This window comes from Lycorma delicatula, chromosome 1, assembly GCF_047948215.1.
Source record: "Lycorma delicatula isolate Av1 chromosome 1, ASM4794821v1, whole genome shotgun sequence".
NCBI classification, from domain to species: domain Eukaryota; kingdom Metazoa; phylum Arthropoda; class Insecta; order Hemiptera; family Fulgoridae; genus Lycorma; species Lycorma delicatula.
Window position 1 is genome coordinate 269,916,544 of NC_134455.1, and position 18,541 is coordinate 269,935,084.

The window sequence follows — 18,541 nt, forward strand, 5'->3', positions numbered from 1 at the left end:
ACTGATAAATTGTACCAACACAGTAGTTGAGAATAGTTGTCAACAAATGCTTTTTTTGTGCTTTATCAAAATCATTTGACTATCCCCCTCTAATATTACAATCTTGTTTGTGGGCGTTTGAAGTGATTTGTGTATTATCTATGTGAACATAATCAGAAAATTGCTTTAGATTTTGGTTATGAAACAGTTATCTTAAAATGATATTATAAAAACAGGTGTTGTTCCACAAGGGCCAGTATCTGGACTGTTACTATTGATTCTATCTGTTAATGATTTACTGAGTATCATTGATGCTAACTACTGTTGTATGCAGACAATACCACAGCAATTCCAAATGATAAAAATATATATGCATTTTATGGAAATTTAATTAATATTGTTAGTTTATTGGATGAATGATATAGTGTTAAATATCCGTTGTAAAATATATCAAAAACCAATTTTATGATAGTTCTTAATAAGAATATTAAATCCTTTAGAAATCAAAATGACTTTTTTGGTTGAAAAGTATACAAACTATTAGGTCTCTATCTAAACCTAGTTTAGAATGGCAGGGACATATTAATTAGGTGAACAGATTACTAATAAGTACATATTTTTATATAAATGTTAAACTTGAGATTGCAGGTATGGAAACTGACTAATGATGTATTATAATTATTTTAAATCTGTTGTATACTTACTGTACAGGCAGAGAAAACCCTTCTTAGAGTACAGTTATATTCTCAGCAATGGCTAAGAAAAATATTTAAAACTCAGAATATACAAAGAATTTTACCAAACTAGTGGACCTAATGTAAACATAAAATGTTAACATATAGATATAAATATTAGCTGTTCCACATTACACTTGCAGATTTGAAATTTTTCCGTTAATCGAACTGAATTCTCATGAGACTAAAGTAGAGAGTACATTTTGAGTCCTTTACATACTTTTGAAAAGTTAGCTGTATTTGGGTATAAAAAGTAACTGTAAGCTAATAAAATTTTGGCAGATATTCTGAAGAAAAATCTGACCTTTTCTGAAATAACAAAAAAAATTGATGATAATTAAGCAAATAATTTATTCTTTAAAATTTTATATAATTTATTTAACTGATTTTCCATTTCAGGATATTGTATATTGATATAAGTATAGCTTAAATGATTGTGTGTTTTATGTACAAGTTTTACATATTGTTCAAATTTTAATTTTTTAGTATTTATTTTTAATTTAATTAGATATTTAAATATGTAGTTTTGACAAGTCTCTAGTTTACAAAGCTTTACAGTTTATTTGTAAATTTAATTAGTCAAATTATTAGAATTTTATTGAATGTTTGTTTTATTTATCTTAACAAAAATACTGTGGCTAGTTGTTTTATTGCTGTCTTGCCTTGTAGTTTATCTCAGAATCATTAGAAGAACCATCTTCACTACTAAGGGTCATAATAACTAGTCAGTGACATCAGGTAATTCTGATTTTTTCCAGTACTCACATTTTCAATATGATTATAGTTTCCAGTTATTCTTGGTAACTGTTTCAGTACCACTTTTAGTATTTTGAAGTAGATTATTCACATTTAATTTATATTAATTATTTTCTCTTAAAAATGATTTAACTTTAGCCCAAGATAATCCATTTGATTCAAATTGCACATATATAAATTCTTACATCGTCATGGCTTAAACTAGAAAGAGATTTATTTTATTTATTAACTTTTTGAGACGGTCTGTGTAAATTAATTAATTCTATTAGTTGTTCCTTTCTCATTGGCATATTGTATTATTCACCTTTTTATTGCAAGCAGTTCACTACATCAATTTTTACTAAGCTCGTGATGGGAATTTTTCATCTAAAACTGAATTACATGGAGCAAACACTTACATATAATGTTTGATGTTAATTTTTTGTTCAGCCATTATTCAACATTATTCTTGTTCATCTGGCCATGGTAATCTATAGTAGATATTCTTAGTTTATACAGCAGCAATGCAACAGTGTTATGAATCCTTCCATACATCCAGTGTAATACACTCAGCAGATTTGTGGTACTTCAGAGGAATTCAGAATTTATTATCTGATTGCCAACATTTAAATATTCTGTTACTGTCTATCCATCTTCTTACCTTCATCAAGGAAAAAATGCTCCTTGCATTTCTTAAAACATTCATCTTCATTAGCTATTTATATTGTGAAAAATAGTTTCCTCTTCTATTAATATATATTTTTTTAAATTTAACATTCTTTTTACTGCTCTATTAATCTTCATCCCATGAAAAGTGAATGCATTTTTTATAACTGTTAATAATTTTGGTATGGATGGTGCAGTATTCTTATTGACATAAAATTCTTGAATCATGTATATTGTGTTCTTGTAGAAGTCATCTATGAATACTACATTTTGGTCTCCATTTTTGCTTTAAAGCTTTTTCCTGGAATTGCTTTCTTTCATTTCTTTCTGAATTTTAACAGTAAAAATTGTCATCAGAATAATGTACTTTAATCACTTATTTCACTAGAAACATTAACCTGTTGGTATTTGCCTCGTTATCACATTTTTCAGTCAAAATTCTGATTAGTTCTCTGGCTTCATTGTTTACTGTTTGTTTTTTACTAATCTCTCTCCAGTTTGACCCATTATCTGTTGGTACTTTTCTAAGACAGAATTGTTTAAAGTACAAAATGAAAACATGGAATTTGTAAAATAATTTAACAAGAATTTTTAATTTTTCCTTTAAATCAAATTAAAAAATCATTATTGCATATAAATAATTATCAGTTTCAGTAAAAACTAAAACAGTACAAAATTAAACTGCATTGAAAACTATATTTACTATTGTGAAGAAATATTTACAGCCTGGAAACAACTACAGAAAACAATACAATAATATGTGTGGGAAATGAACACACTGTCCACTGTACCAGTAATAGTAAAAGTTTTAAAACACTACAAATGGTAGTAGTATTCACGATTACTACAGCAAAAAGATTTGTATTAACATGATGTCAACAAGCATTTCATTCCACCTACCTCACTCCAAAGAAGTAAACTAATTGTGAACAGTCTATATGTGACTAAATCATTTACTTCTTCATGTATTTTTCATCATTTTTTGTCAGTCTTCATCTTTTGTTGAAAAAGTTGTCTTGTAAACCAGCAATGTGTTGATTTGAGCATTAAATTTAGACTAACGTAATTCTCTCTTTATTGCTAATAATACATGCTTTTCTACTTTTATACTCACCTTCTACTTTTATATTAATTATTGCTTCTGTTCTGTTTGTTTATTTCTATTATCTGATTTTGTTTAATTTTTTTAGTTTTCTGATGAAAATTCTTGCTTTTCTTTTCATCTTCCCTCATTATTATAACGTAACTTGTTTATTTTTGTTTTAATTTATCTAGGTTATCAGGCTTATTGTCTTATTTAAACTTGTTAATTCTTCACTTTGATTCAAAGAGTGCCATATTTTTACATTTTCTGATGATCTTAAGCAATCCCATTTAGATATTTGATTATAGGAAAATGAAATTACTTTTTGTCTGTGTATATGTGTGCATCTGAAATTATAATTTTGTTTTAAATGTTAAATTAATTTTAAACTATTATTTCTCTATTTCAGTTAAACAGTTAGAAATTGAATTAAAAGTTGCACAAAACATTGAAAATGATAAAATGTCAGATGATAAAGCAGATTTCATTCAAGTAAGTTTTGATTTGTAATTTTTCTAATTACATATTGCATTATAAGTAAAGAAGTAATACGTGACAATAGAATTTAGTATTTTAAGATCTGTAATAATTTGTGAACTTGCATGTTTTTTTAACTCTATTTATTTTTTATGATTAATTTTAATTCTATTGTGTGTTGTTTGTGTGTGTGGGGGCATGCACATATATATATTATAATAAATATGTTTATTTTACAAAAAAAAAAGTTTATTTGTATAAAAAATAAATAATGTTTTCATATAAATAAACTTTTTGAAAAACTTTATAACAACTCTTATCTCAAAATATTATAAAAGAAAACACTTAAAATCACAAAAAAAGCATTTACATTAAACATTTATAGGCATGTGCATGATCCATCTGTCAGTTTGACCTTGTGTCTAAATACCATACTAGAACCTTCTAAAACAAAAAGATGTCTGCTATGATTAAAAAAGCTCCCATAAGGTAACTATGTATAGCTATAATTTAAACTGTAAATAATTATTGTAAACTATTAATAATAATTTATTATTGTAAACTATGTATAGCATTAATTTTACAAATATTGTAGGTATTATACATTTTAAAAATTAAACTCCAAAATCATATGATTTCTGAAGCCCAAAGCTGCTTTCATATTGTTATACAAAGTGAGTCAGTCTGTTCCATTTAGGTAGCCAATAACCTTTTACTACTCAAGGACAAATTTTTTAACGAACATAAGTCTACACTCAGACAAAACCAGGCTCTTGACCATAAAATCCAAAAGACTTTTTACATGATCCATTTTGCATTAAAGCGTATGTCTACTATTTTTCTCCTGCCCAGGAGAAAAATTCAGTTTGATTATTGTTGTCCCTTAGGTTAATATAGTGTAGTATAGGTAGTTTGACATATGGTATGCATGAAATACACAACATTTTTATTAGAAAGATTTGATAGTAACAGTTGGTTCATAAGTTAAATAATAAACACTACGGAATACTGTTCTTGATTGGCTTGCTTGGCATTTCTCCTGCCACCACCCTATTCGGTCGCCATAAAACATAAGACCGAATATCTATGCCACAAACAGCTACTGAGCCATGAAGTAGTTTAGCAACCAGTGTCGACCAAGAGAACTCTGGGTCGTACTCCTCAAGAATCCTCATGGCTTCATTCATGGGAAGGATGCAGGTTTAACTGTTCCAGGCACAAGTGTTTGACATAGTGATGACCGTCCTTGAAAGCTTCCTCCAATTCAGGAGTTGCCATATTCCATATTGTTCAAGATCTTTGCCCGGGCTAGGTCATGTGATCTGCACTGTTTGCTCGTGACCCAGTGCCTGGCATCAAAGCTTTTCACCAAGGCACAGGGAGCGCAATTTGCAGGCATGGTCTTATTAGGGCAGTTAAATGCCCTGTGCTCAGCAAGAACACAATGACCACACATTTCCAACTGTGCTCTACAGCAGAGAGAACTGTGCCCAAAGCCTTGACATTCAAAGCACCAGGGTACTTCTGTATGGTCGACAACCCTGCAAGAGGTTCACTCAAGGAACAACCGACCACCAATACCTGCCATATCTTTGGCAAGGTCTCAATTATTCAGTAGCTCTTCAGGGCCTCTTTCCACCCCAATTACTGGACCACCCTGTTTCTTTGAGGAAGTCCTCGACAGCCATATCCAACACAAGATTTTGGCTATGTATAGCCTTGAAGATTTTGGGCTCCTCTACCCTTGTTGCCCTTGGCAAATCGTAAACCAATATTTGCAGCCTCAATCAAGGGCTCGGTTTGCATCCTGTAGGTTTTTGTTTTTGAACAGCAGTTCAGCAACCATCAAGGAACGTTCAGAAAGGTACGAGTCGACCAGCTGCCTAAACTTGACCCTTTTTTGAGGATATTTTGGCTCATGTAGACTGCATACCCTCGATTCGCCCTAATCCTTCGGATCCTGAGCTAGACCCTTTCAAGTGAGGCTTTGCCTCGGAGTCCTCCTGGACAGAGCCAACCATCGCACTACTGTACTCCACCAAGGAACTGTCTCAGCCTTGGCTCACCCTCCATTGCCTTGCTCTCCCTGCACAGTTCTGACTGAAGTCTCCCACACAGCGCAACGCAGAAGTTTTGGTCGGAGTTTTTGTGCAATCTGCTGTTACACAAGAGGCTAGGGCTCCCTTCTTGTGGAGACCTCTGTGACCTCCTTAACAGAGGACTGTGGTCTCAGCGGAGACATACCTAGGACCTTCTCAGCAGGAACGGGTCACCGGTAACCAAGTCCTTGACTAAATCAACCAAGTCCTTGAGGCAGTCTCCCTTTGATTGCACCATCACAGCTTATTAAAACAACTGCACTGCCAGGCACACTACAGCTGCAGTTTGAATGAACCTAACACCTACCACAAGACAGGTGATCGTTTGGCTTAGTTATTCTGAGCAAGGCTGATTGTTCTCACACAACCCAGCTCAAAAATGCGAAAGCTTAAAAGCTCCTAATATAGACCACTGGCGAGGTCAGAATGAAATCGCTTCCTGAACCTGTCACAGGATCTGAAAAATTTACTGGCCTCATGAATTTTTGAAAATGGGGACACGACTCAAAGGAAACAACCTTATTTAGCTGACAGTGGCACTTCTGCAACACACTATGCAGCTGTGTTGCCTAAACACCACAGCAATGCAGGTTGACTGACAGCCACTGATCATTGTCAGTGGCTGAAAATGATCGTGAATGTAGGCACACTGTACTTGTTGAAGCAATATATCGCTACTGGTAGCAGTAAATACAAGTTTTACAGCACAGGGCCAGAGGCCGAGAAGTGATCCTGAAGCTGTTCTTGATGTCCTTTTAGTTTAATTCTTGTAAAAATCCAGATCAGTATTCTGACATAATTTGCTAACAAAATCCCTTATATTTTCACCATAAGGAATTCCTGTAACTCGCACGTTAAACTTTTGTATATTATTGAACCAGAAAATATTTTAAAATGTAGTTTACACACTAAATTCTTAGGCAGCACCACATTTAAAAATAAACTGTAGCTGTACTTTTAACTATTTTTAAAACTGTTTTTTCTCTGTGTCCACAAATGTACCACCAACTGTTGGAGATCATCATGTAATTTTTAAAGTTTGAACCTTTAGGATACCCAAAAACATTAATTTTCTGTTGGTATCCAAATAGATAACATAATTTGAGGTGGTGCAGGAAGAGCAAAACAATCTCTTCATAAAAAAAAAAAATTTGAAAACTTTATACTTTGCTGACATTTTGGTTAATCCTATCCTCCAAGATAAGTATCCTAAATCTTGCTTTCTGTATCTTATTTCTTAAGTGTCTCTTAAAACTCAACTGAGGAATAAGTCTTAATACCCAAATATTTATAGTAGTTAACAACGTTAACTAATCTCCCCCTTAAAATACCATCGTTCATTTATTTTAAGTTTCCTTTACTTCTTGATGATTTAACAATACCTTTCCATTAAACCTCCAAAATTATTTGTATATAATTCTTTATTGGTAGCTATATAGGTGTATCATGAAGAAACTGAAAGAATTTCAGAAAGTTTTCTACAAGTGAAAATAAAGAAAAAATTTCATATAAATATGCATCTGGAAACGCTTTTTTTTTAGTTATAATGTTTGAAAAATTTCTTTGTGATTTCTGCTCCAAGGGTATTAAGCCATACTGAAATTCTTGAAATTTAAATCAAGGAATAAATTTGATGGTCTCATATGGTTTTTGTTACCTGAAAAATTGAATAAAACTGGTCTCTCTAAACTTTGTCTAAATTTACTTTGTTTAGTAAGAAACATTTTGAGAAAATTATTGTAAAATGTTTAAATTTTCAATAAATAGATAAAATTTTGCAACAATAGTTGTAGAGAATTTAATTCTGAGAAATTGTATGTAACTGAACTTGAAGACGAATTTAAGAAATTTGACTCTTATTAAAAACAATACAGATCAAAATGTGATAGAAAAATACTGTATTATAACTTTAAACCAAAATAAGTGTTATTTCAATATTGGAAAAATCTAGAAATAAAAACGATTAAAAATAAATAAAAGAAAAATAAGGTAGTTTAATAGTATTATTTACAAACATTTTTGAAAGAATTGAGAATATTATTTTTTTATTTTGAAGGTGGACATTACTAATGGTTGATTAACAATTAAAATTTGTGTATTGCATTTGAATAGTTTTATATGCTTTCAAAATTGAAGAAAATATAACTTTAATATAACCTTTTTTTAGTATAACATTAATGTGCCTTTTTCAGTTTTCAAGTGAAGAAAATGCAGGTATAATTTTTTCGTAATAAATGAGTGTGACTTAGCGTATTTTTTATTTCTAAGGAGCCTATTTAGTTGCCTTTCTTTATTGTCTTGCATTTTTATACTTTCTACATTTATTGAACATTCATTCATCAGTTCTTATATATCCCTCACTTTCTGCAGCTTTGTACTAATTTTTTCCTTTTTACATCTGCTATCCAGCCTTTTTACATCTACTTTCTAGCCTTAAGTACTTGGGCTGTACAGCATAAGAACTTTTCTAATCCTGCAAGTGGAAAATATAATCTGACCATACACTTTTTTTTTTAAACACCCCCAACATCCCCGGCCTCCGCCATTAGGCTATGCGCAGGAATGTCGGAGTGTCGTGGCAGTCGACTGCCCCCCTGTCTTGCCTTTTCTTTGGCGTCCCATCGAGGTCCTCTCAGTTTCATCAAGATGCAGTAGCCCTCCCTTCTGGACGACCACTACATCCCTCCACTGAGAGGCTACCCTTCCCGTTCCTACACTAGGTTGCCGGCTACGCCTTGCGCGAAGCCGGCAAACCGCCGCGTCCCCCCTCTCACACCTGGGGGTCCCAAATGCATCATCGGAGCACCCCAACTGACCTTCATTCTTGGACCATACACTTAGTGACAGTTGTACACACTGAAATAGCCAATAATCTTTAGCGCTCAAAAAAAAGTTATATTTAAAACTAATTTTACTAATAATAATTGTGAAAATATATCACTAAATTATTTGTCCTTCCTCCTTTTTTTTTTAATAAAATTTAATTAAACCTCCATTGCCATAAAAATGTTTTCCCAGTGCCCAGGTAAGGGAATTATCTGTGTATGAGAGGGTCACATAGCTAAAAATTCATTTCTCTTTTTATTTTAGTTAAAATAACTCATTATAGTCTGTAATTATAAAGTCTCTAATTGTCTAAAAATAAACTTATAGCTTACAAAAAACAGTCAAAATAGTTTTGCATTCTGTACAATAAGTAGTTCAACAAAATAAAGGAAAGGAGGATTGTAAATATGTTACCATAGTGCAGAATTTTTTTTAATTCCAAGATTATTGGATATTGAAGGCTCATCATGTACTACAACTGTACACTACTGTACAATAATTTTATATACAATTAATTCTCTTCACTAATACTCGAGATATTTTCTTTTGTTTGTGAAAGAGAGAGAGAGAGTGAGTATAAATGAAGAGAAGATGAGATTGAGTTGAGATTAGAACTTTTCTTATGTGAGCATTTTTTTTTTAACAAAAGGTAATTTAATACTGATTAATAGTTCTAGAAGAAGGTCTCACTACCTGATGTCATTCTTCTGATTTTTTTCCTTTCAACTTTCAAATCATATTCACACTGCTATAACCAAATCCTATTTAATATTGCTTATCTAATCGATCAAGAACTGTGTCTGTGTAAAATTTTATTAGTAGTAAGTTTCATAAGTAAATAATTTTATAAAATAAAAGGGTAGTAATTAGGAACTATTTTAACAGAAATTTATAATCAAATAGGTTATATGTGACAATTGTCCTTTTGAGGTCTGATTGAAATGTTATAAAATCTTCACAATGTCCAATATAGAGAAAGATCTGCAACTGCACAATTTTAAAACTGTTTGGTTTGTTTTGTTAGTTATACTTTTGATCCACATAAAAAGAATGTATGGGGATGATCATTAGTAATAGAGATTAAAATAATACAGTCACCTCCTTGGTATCTGTAGAATCTTTAGTGAAACTCTGTAACAAAATCTGTATTGTTAATTAATTTTTTTTTCCATTATAGGAGAGCTGTGTATGACTTGTACTAATACTATTTTAAGTGAAATAAACCATATCCTATTCCTTTCAATTATAATGTAACTAATTTATTGAAAAAAAAAACTGTTCTTTGTGTTAGCAGTCTGTTATGTGGATAGGGTAGATTTATTTTATGAAGTTCTTTGAAACTTCATAAAGGTAATCAAAAACTTCATGAAGGTAATCAAAATACATAGTAGAAAAAAAAACCATAAAAGAGAGCTGTCATTGTCAATGAAGAGAGTTTTCATTCGATTAATTCAATTATTATTAATTATTTATACGTAATTAAATGTTGTTAAATATTATTGGAGGTTAGGAAGTGCTACTTGTTGTGCTGCTAATCACTCTTTGAACGCATCACAAATAACAAAAATGTTTAGAACCTAATCCAAACAACAATGTCACTTCGAAAAGCATGTTAAGACTCGCTATTCATAGCAAGTCTGAAAAGGCTTGAATTAGAGCTAAAGCTAGCTCAGGTTCAGGCAGATTCTACAACCTTAGATTAAATTTAAGTATATTGTAATTGGTTGATTATAAATATATTTTTTATCAATACACATGAGTAAGTTTCCTTTTTTATATATAGAAAATATTGGTTTTAATAAATGTTATTCATGAATTGTAAACAAAGCAAGTTAAGAATTATATATCCTGAATTTGCATCTTTAAGGTGATTTCTTAGGTTATTTCTCTCATTATTAGACTTCATGGATGTTTTTAGGAATATTTCCATAAGTAGGCACAAAGTTTCATTGGAAATCTAGGCAATTTCATCCCGAATTTTGATTTTGATTTGCTTGGCAAAAGCAGATTGACTAGAATGCATTTTACTTTTTACATGACTTCTACAGGAAAATTGAAATGCAATGTTCTTGAAGATTATCTTGTCATTAAACTGTTGCTATATATTTGCTATCAATATTCTTTTGTGTACAATGTTGGTCCATATTCTTATTAACATTGTGTCATTTCATTACTTCCTGGAAATTTCTAAATTTTTTTTAGTTAACAAAAAAAGGTTTGTTATTCCGTAGTAATATGAATAAAAAACCTGATCTATTTTTAAAACATAATTCATTTATGTTATCTCCTGTTTACAGAATTTATTCTAATTGTTTACTCAGGCAGTTTTATTTGTCATACTATGTTTGTGACATACAAGGTTGAAAACCTTTGAAAGTATTATGTAAAGGCTTGGAATGACGCAATTTTTTTCTTTTGCCTCTGAAACCACTGTTAGGTATTGCTTCAGAGGATGAAATGAAATGGCAATTTTGCAGCGTGTAAAAATGCTATGCCTGACCTGCATTCAAACCTGGGAGCTCCAGATGAAAGGCTGAGACAGCACCATATGCGCCACGGAGGCCAGCATGATGCAATTAATATCCTGTTTAAAGTCAATGAACTGAACGTTGTGAGCTTATGAAAACAGCTGGACAGCATTGATAATGTCTGACATATGAGCAACTCACAACAATACCTTTAAGTTAATTTTAAGACCCCCCCCCCCCCCACACACACACACACACAGAGAGAGAGAGAGACAGACACATACACACACACACACAAATATATATATATACACACACTTCTATAAAATAAAATGTGCTGATTGTCAAGTATATGAATATAATGTCAAAATAAATATAAATTGTTATAACAATGATATATACAATATATGTATTTGCATGTAATATTAAAAATATGTTTGTACATTACAAGAACTAATAATTTGATTTTTACCAGGAACTCTCTCGTGGAAAATCAGAAGCAGTAAAATTAATGCAACAAAAGTTGTTTACTATAGAACAGAATTTTACGGAAAAGTTAGACGCCAAAGAAAAAGAACTTGAAATGTTGTTTAAAGAGAACAATTTCCTCAAGCTGCAAATTGCAGAAGAATCCAATAAAGAAATGGCTTCTGGAGAATTAAACTTGATTACTGGGTCTGATGTTACCAATGGCACTGGTGATATTTTAAATGATACATCAAGTTTAAGTAGTAATAATGAAATTCAGAAGAGTTTTTTTGATGAGAAAAAATCAAGTAAAGCTTCATTGGAATGCCAAATTACTGAAAAAGAGAAAATTATTGAATTGATGATCACTGATCATCAGTTAAAAACTGAAAAAAAAGAATCTGAAATTAAAGAATTGTCAAATAAGATTGTTCAGTTAAGTGGAAAGAATAATGAACTGCAAGAATTTTACAAAAATGCATTGCATAAAACTGAAATGCTTAAGAATGAAATAATTGAATTGAAAGAAAGTAATGATAGAAAATTATTGGAAAAAGAAGAAATAGAAAAGAAAGTGGTTCAGCTTAATGATTTTATAAGTAAATTAAATTCTGAATTGCTTCACTTTAAAAAATTGTGTTCCTCTGAGAATGAGGAAGTTTTAAAATTGAGAAATATTAATGATTCACTAACAAAAAAATTGACTGATTTAAAGAGAAGTGAAAACAGAATCAGTGAATTACAAGAAAAAATGCTTAACAAGGAATCTGAGATTTATGCTCAGAAAGATTTATTTGACAGTAAAGTTAATGAAAAGGTAATGGAAATAAAAAATTTAGAATCCGTGAATAAAGCGATAAAAGCTAGTCTTATTGAGAAAAATGATTATATTGAACAAATCCTTAATGATCTTAGAAGGATTAATAAAGAGAAGGATTTACTACAAGAGGATGTGATTTTAAAGCAAAAAGAAATAAGTTCATTACAGAATAATTTTGAAAAAGAAAAACAGAATTTTGAAAGCCTTGTTAAGCAATTGGAAGCTAAAATTTTAGATTTTGTAAATAACATGGAAGGTAAAGAAAAGTTGTTATCAGAAAAACAGCATGAAATAGACGACTATAAGATAAAAGTGAAAAAATATGACGAAGACATTAAAATATTGAAGAATGAAATTGAACTTACTGGTTTCACACTAAAAAGGCAAGTTGAAGAATTTAATGCAAAAAATTCCCTTCTTGAAAGTTTAGTTGTAGATATAAAAAATATTATTTCCGATAATAATACATCAGAAGTAAACTTTTTAAAAAACAGTTTCTTGTCCGAAGATGATAGGTTTCATAAGATTGAAGAAGATAGGAAATTAATTATTTCTGCTATTTGTGATTTGAAAAGTTTGGTAAATAATAAAGAAAGTATAGTAAAAGGTATATCACATGATTTGCAGGTTTCACAAGACAGTGTCAACAATCTGAAAGATAAACTTTTAGATTTGGAATCTTTATATAAAAAAAAATCCTTAAGTAAGGAAATTTTGATACAGAATTTACTTCCTCAATTAAATATTGTAAAAGAAATAAAGTGTCAACAAACTGAATTGTTTGCTATAACAAAATCATTATTTAGTAGTTTCCAAAAGGACGTCAGTTGCATTAAAACTATGACTAATGAGTTAAAATTATCCTACTGTAAGATTGAAAAAGAGCATAATGAAAAAGATAAAGAAAGCAGCTCTGAGTTAGAAAAATGTAAAAAAAACATTGAAGAATTAAAAATTTTGCTTGATGAAAGAGATACTGAGTTAGAAAAATGTGCTGAAGTTGCTGGAAAATTAAAAGAAATTGAAGATAAGCGAACTGTTTTTGAGACAGAAAACATAAAATTGAAACAAAATATTTCTGAATTTGAAAATGAAATTTCTTCTTTAAAATCAGCTTGCAGTCTGCTCAAACATGAACTGGAGACAGAAAAAAATTGTTGTTTACAGATGGAAGCAGAATTAAAAGATAATTCAGAGAAATTAAATAATGAATTGATGCGGTGTGATAATCTGAAAAGTGAAATTTTAATTAAGGAAAGAGATTATAAAATATCTTTGGAAGCTAAAGATAGGGAATTGAGCTCTTTAATAGATGAACTTGTAATTAAAGATAATAAATTTGATGAAGAATTGGCAAAGCGAGATAAAGAGATAGAAAATTTAAGGAGTAAACTGAAGCAAACTGAAGATGCTCAGAATGATATATCACAAAGTAAGCATCATGAAATTTTACAGATTAAAGAAGAATGTTCTCTTGCTGAGAGCAAACTTTCACATGAATTAGAGTTAAAGAGTAATGCAATTAAAGAATTTGAAAGCTTATTGTCAAGTAAGGATATAAAAATAAAAGAATTGAAAGATACTCTTAATAATGTGATTAGTGAGAAAAGATCAATAGAAGATGAATCTTTTTTACTCAAAGAGGAAATAAAAACACTTAGAAATAAAATACAAAATTTAGAAGAAAATATTCAAGAAAAAGAAAATACTGTGAAAGAGCAGGAAGTTAAATGTAATGAAATTAAACAGAAATTAGAAACATTATCTAAACAGCTTGATGAAATAAATTCAGTTAAAAAAAATTACAATGAATTGTTATCAAGTGAAATTTTGAAAATTCGTGAAGCATCATTGACTGAAATTGAAACACTTAAACTGTGCCTATCATCAGCAGAATGTAAAAATACTGAACTACTTGCTAGTTTAAATGAACTTGAATTAAATGTTAAAAAAATAAGTAAAGAATGTGAGGATTTAAAAGTAAATGAAGCACTTCACTGTAAGAAAATTTTTAGTTTAACAGAACAACTTAAGCAGGTTTCAGATTCTGAACAGAGTAAATTTGAAGGAAAAGATGAATTAATGTTTATTAAAAAAGAAAATGAAGAACTGAAGTCCAAATTTAAACATTTTGAAGAAAATGAAGCTGAAAGAATAAAGGAATTAATATTTGATTTTAACTTAAAGCTATCACAGAAAGATGAGGAAATAAAATCAATAGAATCTTATCATTTTAGTAAGTATAAACATGTTAGAAGTAATGTTTATATGGTGATGAAGTTAAGAAATTCTATGATTTTTGTCATATTGACCCCATTTTTATTTATTTGATTTTTTAACCAGTAATTTTTTAATATAAAGTAGATTATTTTTATATTGATTATATTTCTTTAAATGCGCTTGGATTGCTAAAATTGCAATACTGTATTACAGCTATTGTTTTTATTTGTTGAGAATTTAATCTGAAAATGATCAGTCATGTTTGGGTTGACATTTACATAATATTGCATATTGCACTTTCAAACAATCATTTGAATATGTTTTCCCCTTGCAATATGCTTTCCAGTCAATTCATTTCAGTATACTCCCTACATATTTTTTTGGATGTCAAGCTTTTCTTGTAAGTAGATTTAATTAGTTTTAAAGCGAAGTAGTTGTTGCAAATATATACCCACGCTACATCTCATTTAATTTAATTTGTACTTGCATAGCTTGTTCTGTATTTGTACTTGCATAGCTTGAATATCTTAATTAACTTTCTCTGATTTCTAATCAATATCTAGTCAAATGGATCCCAGATTTGGTTAGCCTCTCATCTAAGCCATCAAAGAGCATCATGTGCGTACTGTAAATAGATTCCATAAAATATAAAATTTCATATAGTTACAGTTTTATTCAAATTACAACTTTGAATAATAAAGTAGTTCAGTAGACAATAGCTGAAGAACAAATATTAATTATTTATTATGTTTAACAGTAAAGTATTTAAGTTTTTGTTAATTCTTGTTATAAATGAACTACTTAAATGTTTTTTTTTTTTTTTTTGTTAATTAATAACTGATTATGAGGCTTATGGTTCCTGGAACTAGGTAACATGTTCACTGTTACTTAGTTTTTAGTGTATGTGTGTGTATATATATATATATATATATATATATAATTGATCTGAGATTGTTTTAAGATTCATATTATTCCTTTGTACTGTAAAATTATATTTTTAATTCTGTAATATAAACAACCTAGTACAGAATATTGAGAAGTTGTAACTAACCATAATTAATACATATTTAGAAATTAATAAAGATAACAAGGTAGTAAATATGTTTTGTCTTGAGTCATGTGACTGGTTTGATGCAGCTCTCCAAGATTCCCTATCTAGTACTAGTCATTTCGTTTTGGTATACCCCTTAATCCTACATCCCTAACAATTTGTTTTACATATTCCAAATGTTGCATGCCTGCACAATTTTTTCCTTTTACCTGACCCTCTAATATTAAAGCGACTATTCCAGGATGCCTTAATATGTGGCCTTATAAGTCTGTCTCTTCTTTTAACTATATTTTTCCAAATGCTTCTTTCTTCATCAATTTGCCACAACACCTCTTCGTCACTTTATCCACCCATCTGATTTTTAACATTCTCCTGTAGCACTGCATTTCAAAAGCTTTTAATCTTTTCATCTCAGATACTCTGATCGTCCAAGTTTCACTTCCATACAAAGCTATGCTCCAAATATACTTTCAAAAATGCTTTCCTGACGTTAAAATTAATTTTTGATCAGCAAATTATATTTCTGACTGAAAGCTCATTTCGCCTGTGCTATTCGGCATTTTATGTCGCTTCTGCTTTGTCCGTCTTAGTAATTCTACTTCCCAAATAACAAATTTCTTTTACCTTCATAGTCTTTTCACATCCTGTTTTTATATTTAGTGGTCCATCTACTTTATTCTACTACATTTTATTACTTTCGTCGGACTCCCTTTTTTATTACGGCTTCTTTCTTATGTTCTTCGATTATTACTGTTGCGATTTGGTTCCTGTAAATGCTATCAATTGCTATTTCTATACTTCAACTATAAATTTTTTTTAAATGCTGTACATTTTATTCCAATCTACATTATTGAATACCTTTTCTAGGTCTATAAATGCCAAATATGTTGGTTTGATTTTCTTTAATCTTCCTTCTCCTATTAATTTGAGTGCTAAAATTGCTTCTCTTGTCCCTATACTTTTCCTGAAGCCAAACTGGTCTTCTCCCAACATTTCTTCCACTATTCTCTCAATTCTGTAGAGAATTCTAGTTAAAATTTCTGATACATGAGTAGTTAAGCTAATTGTTCTGCATTCTTCATGTTTATCTGCTCTGCTTTCTTTGGTATCATGATAACACTTTTTGAAGTGTGATGGAACTTACCCTTTTTCATAATCATAACACAGTTAGTATAATCTGTCTATTGCTTCCTCACCTGCACTGCACAGTAATTCAGCTGGTATCCATGTATCACAGGAGCCTTTCTCCCATTCAAATCCTTTAATGCTGTATTAAATTAAGATCTCAGTATTGTATCTGCCTTTTCATCCTTTGACTTCCTCTTCTTCCTCTACAACACCAGTTTTTAATTCATTTCCTTCATATAACTCTTCAATATGTTCCACCCATCCATCATCCATTTCTTTCGTATCATTAGTCGGTATACCATCTTTATTTAACGCATTATTAGATTTTAACTTGCATACAACAAAATTCTCCATGACTTTCCTGTACGCTCCGTTTATTTTACCAATGATCATTTCTCTTCTTTCGCTAATTTGCACTTCCTGTTTATAGTATTTCTTAATTGTCGATAAGTCTTCTACCTTCATCATTAGCATTCTTATAGTTTTATGCTTATCCATCAGCTGCTGTATACCCACTGATATCCAAGTTTTTTTACCAATTCTCTTTGTTCCACCTAAGTTCGCTTATGCTGATTTAAGAATTTCCCTTTTAACATTCTCCCATTCTTCTATATTTTCTATCTTATCTTTTTTACTCAGACCGTTTGCGATGTCTCCTCTTCTTTACCTCCTCTTCAAGCTTCTCTAAATTCTACCTAGAATTTAGAAAAAGGTGCCAGAACCTGGCAATTTGGGAACTGATTCTAAAGCTTGAAATAAGAAAAAAGTCCACATAAACATACGTTCAAAAATACTTTGTTATCGATAAATTTTGCCTAGATATCAATACCCCAATGAAATGCGGTCATACTGAAATTTTTAAGGCATTATGTTAGGGCTAATGGCTTTTAGGTTTTTTGAACTGAAAATTTGAATAAAACACGTCTCAGAATTGTATTTCTATAGATTTTATGATATCCAACTTAAAACAGAAAACTTAAGTGACCAAAAACACATTTTATTAGGTGTGAAAGTGTAATAACTTTTTTAAATGGCCGAAAAATGCATAATTTTACTATCAAAACTTGTAGAGAACTTAATTCTGAGAAACTTGATTTAATAAAATGTATGAAAAACAAAAAAAATCCCACTTTTATTATTAAAAACTAAACTTAACAGAAAAATGTTATGAATTTGTAAAAATTAAAAACGGCTGTTTTTAGTATAATAGATTTAGATCTTTGAAAAGTAAAAATACTTTTAGTTTACTTTTTAAAAAAATACTATATTACTTTACAATAAATATTGGAAAATTCCACCATTGATATCAATACACTTTTCAACTTGTTTCCTTTCATTTTCTGTTGTCAACCTTCTGTTATCTTCATGTTACTTGATGAGAGCAGAAATATTGAGAATACTAGCAATCCGTTTTTGCTTTTACACCTCACATTTCACCATCCCCATAAACGGTAATCTAAGGGAGTAAGGTCTGGTGTAATCTAATTGACCAATTTACCGATCCTGTACATCCAATCCACTTCCCAGTAAATTCTTTGTCTTATTTATGAAATATGTTTGTGCTCCATCAGGTCGATAATACATCTTAATTTCTTTTGCCAATAAGAAATTTTCAAGAACTGTAAGAAATTCATTGTTTAAAAATTCCTTATAATTTCTCCCTATGACATATTCTACTATATAGGCGGGAAGTCCCTTTACACTGTAAAATTCAACTTAATTGGCCTCTACTCCTGCCAATTCTCACTGCTGATATCGCCCACTGCTGCTGGAAAAGGTGGGATGG

At 30.3% G+C, this 18,541-nt stretch overlaps 1 protein-coding gene across 3 annotated transcripts in view; it reads left to right on the forward strand.

The window, feature by feature from the left end:
- Positions 1-18,541, forward strand: part of Golgin245 (golgin subfamily A member Golgin-245) — a 120,823-nt gene that overhangs the window by 56,830 nt on the left and 45,452 nt on the right. For all 3 annotated transcript variants that reach the window (XM_075377207.1, XM_075377215.1, XM_075377223.1), the window contains 2 exons: positions 3,608-3,690; positions 11,544-14,592. In XM_075377207.1, the coding sequence (XP_075233322.1) occupies positions 3,608-3,690; positions 11,544-14,592 (3,132 nt within the window). The remainder of the gene's footprint in view (positions 1-3,607; positions 3,691-11,543; positions 14,593-18,541) is intronic.